Here is a 6,976-nt window from a genome sequence, read left to right as displayed (position 1 = left end):
GTGACAAAATATCTTGTTTAAAACGGGAACGTTTTTTTATCCAAAAATTAAAAGAGCTCTATATCGAAGAAGTTAACACCCCAGTGGCCTCTCGCCACCATTATCTTTCTGCCTCAATTCTTGCTTGTTTACAGATTCTATTGGTGGTGTATCCATAGCAATGATACAACAAATAAGACACACACATAATGCTATTGTCTGTCCAATGATACTCATTGGACTACACAATGGCTCTCCCCATGCCTGTAATGGCGCAGACATACATATACAATACAACTACATGCCCTAATGCCAGTCACACGACCAGGCAATGACTTCCCTCAGGCCTACAACAGCACAGGCATACATTCATAATGCAATTGCATGTCTCAATGCTAGTCACAGGACCAGGTAATGACTTCCCTCATGCCTATAACAGCACAGGCATAGATTTTCTGCATACAGTATGTTCTGTTTTTACATGTCTAGTGATTAACTCCATGTTGACCCATCTCTCTTCATTCACCTGAGCTCCACCTTTATTCTGCTTGCACATGTCTATCCATTAATAGATCTGCTTACTACTTCTGGGAGAACAGTCTAGATACTGGAAAATCACCCATAGTCATGAATGTTCTCCTACAGTAGCAGCGTTGTAAAAGAGTGGGGGGAGGGGGGGTAGAAGCTGTTTAGAGGCCTCTTGGACCTAGACTTGGCCATCCGGTACCGTTTTCCATGCAGTAGCAGAGAGAACAGACTCTGACTAGGGTGGCTGGAGTCTGACAATTTTTAGGGCCTTTGCAGTATATTATAACAAATAGTGAATGGGTTGGCTACAGTCTGAGATCTGGGAATAATTATCCTTTCAATTATTGAACCATTGATTCTATTATTGGTAATATAATATATAAAAGTACACCAAGGTAGTTCTTTGTCATACTTTATCTGAGCAGGATCAGATCATGACAGGTGTCTCAGTAGGGTCAGGCAGTCAGGGAAGACCAGTCTGTGACTGCTGAGGGGAACTTTTTCAGATGCAACACTTTATTCTCTCAGTGCAGCAAACACTGGACAAGCCAGAAGATTCAAAGACTGAAACTATTTTAAGGCAGTCTGACAGACCTCTAAAGTTGATTTCCAAATTATATCAAGGTTTGATAGAGGCTTTTCCTGATGACACAATACATGTCAAACAAAAGGAAGAACTGGGAAACTGTCACGTTCTGAACTTTATTTCCTTTGTTTTGTCATTATTTAGTATGGTCAGGGTGTGAGTTGGGGTGGGCAGTCTGTTTGTTTTTCTATGATTTTGGGGATTTCTATGTTTTGGCCTAGTATGGTTCTCAATCAGAGGCAGGTGTCATTAGTTGTCTCTGATTGAGAAGCATACTTAGGTAGCCTGGGTTTCACTGTTTGTTTGTGGGTGATTGTCTATGTTAGTTGCTTGTGTCAGCACAGTTCTTATGATAGCTTCACAGTCGTTATTTGTTTATTGTTTTTGTACAATTTACTTCGTGTTTTTTGTCATCTATTAAATGATGCATTCACACCACGCTGCGCTTTGGTCCGCTTCTTACGACGATCGTGACAGAGACACTATTGATGATGATGGATGAATGCACAGTCATGTTCATATAATCTCAGACATAAATCACTGCAGTGTAAGACCATCCATAAAACATATTATATGCCAGTGAAACTGACTATCAAGCACTCAGAAATGTAACTATTCTGCTGGAGGTGTACAACACAAAAGGGGACATATTTGAATATGTGTGAAGGCTGGCTGAATTATGGCAAAGACTTATTTTGTCTCAGCATGTCTACAGATTCTCACTTTCCCTATCTTTGTTTGCTTAAATGTTGATACTGGAGGCTTTTTAAGAAGAAACTGTGTAACCATAGCATTTATAGCACCTAACCTTCATTGGAAGGTTGGTTATCCTCCCACAATGTCACAATGGATGGCAGAAATGTCAAATTATGTATCACTAGATTTGATTTACTACTAGATTAAGGATATACTGTACAACTTTGATAGGGTCTGGGTAATGAAAACATAAAAACAATTTTAGTCAAGCAGTCATATATATATATGATATGATGATGATGATATTCTGATTTGCGCCTGTCTCAGTGGACTTATCCATAGAGGAGGCCGCAGGAGGTCCAAGACTATGTGAATTGCGCTCTCTCCTGCCATTTTGTGGATATTCATTGTTTCTTAGCAAGCAATGTACACAATGAAGTTATGTCTATCAATTCCCCATTACAAATTTCACCAGTAGTAGTTCATATTTCCCCTTAATTACCATAATGTCTACTCTGCAATGTTTATTTGGTTACGGTAATTTCATTGAATATATTATTATTACAGTAATTCACCGTTCTCAATGTCAGAGTGGACATGTGTTTTGCAGAACTCACAACCTATGTAACACTTGTGAGAAACCAGATTTGCTTATTTCATTCCATTTACGAGTTTTGTCAATTTATTCATTGTTTTTTGTTTGAAACACTTCTGTAAATTTTGGTTGAGGACGTGCACCTGATTACACAGAAGTAGGACCAATCTACCTGGCTTTCGGGCAAATGTAGGTCTATAAATGTGCCCATTTGGGGATGTCTGATATTATTTCTGATTGTCTTAACTCACCACTAATGAGCTGTTTAGCTTCCCAAAGTAATTTTTATTCACCTCAAACAGCAAGTAAACAAAGTCTGTTTATAGAATCAGTTAAGAATGACAATAGTACTTCAAAGTATTTGAACAATATTTCCACCTCTCTCCCTTTCGGTAATCACTTGGCATGAAATGGAAAAATGTAATGCTCTGATCCAGTGGAAATGTAAGACAAGACCTGACCCAGTTGATACAATGTTTAGGGTTCGTTGCAGACAGGCCATGCGTAGCCAATGTGATTTATTGGATATTTATTTTTATCATTATATTTTCTACCTGCTGGCTGCAATGTTTTTATGTGTTGGCTTGATGTAGACTATTTTTACATAGTTGGCAATGGCAATAAAAGTTACTTTTAGATCTGTGTCATTTTCATTTAAATCACACTTGTAGAATGTCGATTAACCACAGAAAATGCTTTTGAAATACAAAGACTATTATAAATTAAATTAAAATGTTCCACGAAAATGTGCAAATGAAAATCAAAACTGACATGCAGATTGGTAGAAATGGTAAGATACATAGCTACATAGGATATGTCTATACATGGGAAAATAAATGTTTAAAAATGTTGACAAATCAATTGGTCGAAAGAAAAGACTATGCTTGGTCGACCAAAATATTTGTTAGACGGGTACAGCATTAGTAGAAATGCAGGAAATTAGCATTAGATAATGTAACTAATGTCTCACATCAATGGTTTTATGTGCATTACACTTTCTAAAAACTGCACTTCGAATCTGATGGAGGTTAAGTCCATATATGACAGGGTTTAAGACAGGTGGTATAACAAGGAATTGTACAGCCATTGCATTACGCATATTTAGTGTAATATTTACATTACTATTCCATCCTTGCAATGTGTCAAACAGGGTCACTGTGACGAAAATAACCATTGTTACTAAATGTGGCACACATGTCTGTGTGAACTTAATCCTTCCCTTAGCTGACTTTACACAAGTCCTTACAATCTTACAGTAAGAAAATACAATGAAAAGTATCTGTAAAAAATGAACCACTATTATACATTTGTTCAAAATCGGATTGATTGTAATGGGTAAACATGCATGTTTCAACATAGACGGAATGTCACAGAAGATCTTATCAATGCGAGATCCACACAAAGGAATTCTGACAGCTGAAATTAGTGATATGAGTCCTGCAAATAAAGGATAGCACCAAGAAAATAAGAGTAACTTTCTAACAGTTAAAGATGTCACAATGCTATGATATAGTAGTGGTCTGCATATTGCCACATATCTGTCATAAGACATCACTGTTAGAGTAGAAATTTCACACAGGACAGATGTGTATATTACATAGGCTTGAGTCAAACATCCACCATAAGATATCACCTGCACATCTGACTGAAGGTCCAGTAAGATCTTGGGGTAGAAACCAGCGGTTCCATACAATCCATTGACACATAGACTACACAGAAAGATATACATGGGCTCATGGAGGCCTTTCTCCTGAATGACTGTTATGATCAGAGTCAGATTCACAGTGATGATGAGAAGGTATGTGATAAGAGACAAGATAAAATAAACTGATTTGTTGTTAAATGTCTCTTGTAAGCCAAAGAGATAAAATAACTTGACTTGGGTTGAGTTCTCCATAGCCTTTGTTAATTTTCTTCCTCTGGTCAATGCAAAAATTCTTAGTTCTTGCAAGGCTTGAGCGTGTATGGATGTGAATGAATGCAAGTGTGAATAATTTGTTTCTGTGTCGGCTCAGACTAAACACAATAGTTTTAATTATTAACAAAACAAATTCAAATTCTCCCTCAACTCTTATCATTATAAAAATGAAAAAGTTCCTTATCAGATTTCTGAGGAGTGAAAAAAATAAAGCAACTTGTGTCCATGAATTGTCTTCTTGCTTGATAGAGGGATTACTGCTCCAATAACCTGCCCTACTAGCCTCTAAATATATCATAGTGTATGCTCACATGGGATTGTAGTTTCAGTGTCAACATGTAACCCCTCCATAGAGATCTATATTGAGTTTATGACAAGCAACTGATTTGATTCTATTTACTCTATTCGGTCCCTTTAAGTCAGCGTTTCCCAAACTCTGTCCTGGGGAGCACAAGGGGTGCACGTGAATGTTTTTGACCTAGCACTGGACTTGCCTATTTTAATAAAGATTAAATAAAAAATTACAAAACAAACATAGCTGATTCAAATAATCAAAGCTGAATCCGCTGTGGTTTGCTAGGACAAAACCCAAAACCTGTTTGGTTCCCCAAGTCAAAGTTTGGGAATTGCTGCTTTAAGGGTTTCAGTGAGATGTTACCCCACTGATATTCTGAGAACATTGTAGGAACATTAAAATATGACATTAACCTCGGGACCATAAAAGGGAGTTCAGTACAGATACCGGTTTGGTTGCAGTATAACGTTATGATAAGGCATACTGAACAAAAATGTAAATCAGTAATTTGAAATCAATTCATTAGGCCAAAATATGTGGATTTCACATGACTGAGAATACAGATATGCATCTGTTGGTCACATATACAGTACCTTTAAAAAAGGTAGGGGTGTGGATCAGAAAACCAGTCAGTATCCCACTAAAGTTGAGTGGTCTATGGCATGTTGTTGTGTGACAAAACTTTACATTTTATGGTGGCCTTTTATTGTCCCCAGCACAAGATTGACATGTATAATTATTATTATGCTATCTTCTTGATATGCCACACCTGACAGGTGGATGGATTAGATAGGTAAATGACAAAATGCTAACTAACAGGGATGTAAACAAATTTGTTGGACAAATTTGAGAAAAATTTACTTTTTTGTGCATATGGAAAATTATTGGGATTTTAATTTCCAACCATTTACATGTTGCGTTTATATGTTTGTTCAGTTTATTTTGATGTCCATTAGTCAACATTATGAAAAGGATCCTATTTTTGTCGGACGTTATCCATGAGACATTCATTGACCAAAAGGAGACTTTGATGGTACTTTTTAGGACGTTGTCAGGACTTCATTTTACTAATCTTCAGGACATCACGAGATTGTCCCAAGGGAACTTTCTCTGGGGAACCTTTGTCTAGTTCCCTGTAAGTCACTAGGATGTCACTGAGAACCATGTCAAGACCATTTTAGGACATTCTTAATACTTTTATTTTACTAGTCATTAGGATGTTACGGGAAGGTCCCAAGGGATGTTTTCTGGGTTATCTTTAGTTCCCTGTTAGTTACTAGGACGTCACCGAGGACCATATCAGGACCATGTCAGGTACTTTTTAGGACGTTCTCTAGACTTAATTTTACTAGTCTTCAGTACGTTGCATGATGGTCCCAAGGGAACTTTCTCTGGGGGATCTTTTTCTAGTTCTTGCTAAGTTACTAGGATGTCACTGAGGACCATATCAGGACTTTCTTAGGATGTTCTCAGGACTTTCATTTTAATCGTCATTAGGGCATTACGTGATGGTCCCAAGGGAACGTCCCTGCAAACAAAAATAGGTCGCCAGAACATCTCTGGAATGTCACAAAATGGTCGTCTAAAGTGATCAGGACGATTTGTCTTGGACTCCTGTACGATTTGTCTAGTTCCCAATTTGTCCCGGGGACGCTTTTAGGGCGTTCTTGGGATGTTGTGAAATGTGATCCCGTGGAGGTTTTTGCCAGTAGATGGTCCCAAGTGTCCCAAACCATTATAAGTAAAATAATGAAATGGTATTGGGGTTTAAAGGTAAGTGGTACGCTGTTCAGCTAAAATAATGTACAAATATTTAATCAGTGACACTATGACTACATTTGACATGATTACTTCGTACTGACCTTTCATTATGACCCCACCTGGGATTTGAATGAACTATCTCTGAATTTGGGGTAGACTGATCTTTCTGCTGTGCCACAAAGTCTGTGGAAAGTCCCCCATCATTGATTTCATTTTCTTATTTCAACTATTTGAGTTTGGGTTTTCAGTATAGTTGTCTAATGTTGGTGGGGCATATTATTCGGTTTTAATCGTACTTCTGAATCAATACAGGTATAATAGTTTTTCATGAGTGTATTTTTAACAGAGCTGAGATTTACTTTGAAGTGCAAAGTAAAGAATACAAGCAAAATCAGTCATTGACATAGACAAGGTGGCATAGCAGGAATGTTGTAATGCCATGAATGAAGAGGTTCAAATCCCAGGTGAGGACATGTTTAAATAATAATTACTGTATAAATGAACATGCACAATATAATCATGAACAGTATGCCAAATATATACATTTAAACCATTATATGGTAAAAGCACATGTGTGTGGTGTGTGTCCTTCACATTGCCAAAGGACAAAGAGCTGTG

The 6,976-nt window shown here is 37.4% G+C and overlaps 1 protein-coding gene across 1 annotated transcript; it reads right to left on the bottom strand.

The window, feature by feature from the left end:
• Positions 1 to 220: 220 nt before the first annotated feature.
• Positions 221 to 4,281, bottom strand: LOC139385430 (olfactory receptor 1D2-like). The gene is made up of 2 exons (XM_071130481.1): positions 3,726 to 4,281; positions 221 to 243 (listed from the first exon to the last, which is right to left on the bottom strand). Exons 1-2 carry the CDS (start codon positions 4,279 to 4,281, stop codon positions 221 to 223), a joined length of 579 nt encoding a protein of 192 aa, XP_070986582.1.
• Positions 4,282 to 6,976: the final 2,695 nt, after the last annotated feature.

Source organism: Oncorhynchus clarkii, chromosome 27, assembly GCF_045791955.1.
Source record: "Oncorhynchus clarkii lewisi isolate Uvic-CL-2024 chromosome 27, UVic_Ocla_1.0, whole genome shotgun sequence".
Taxonomy (NCBI): domain Eukaryota; kingdom Metazoa; phylum Chordata; class Actinopteri; order Salmoniformes; family Salmonidae; genus Oncorhynchus; species Oncorhynchus clarkii.
This window is presented reverse-complemented; position numbering and strand designations above follow the sequence as displayed.

Coding starts and splice junctions, on each gene's coding strand:
- LOC139385430 (XM_071130481.1), bottom strand. CDS start 4,281: ATGGAGAACTCAACCCAAGTCAAGTTATTTTATCTCTTTGGCTTACAA. Junction 244..3,725: donor GTCTATGTTGAAACATGCAT/GTTTACCCATTA, acceptor GCGCCATTACAG/GCATGGGGAGAGCCATTGTG.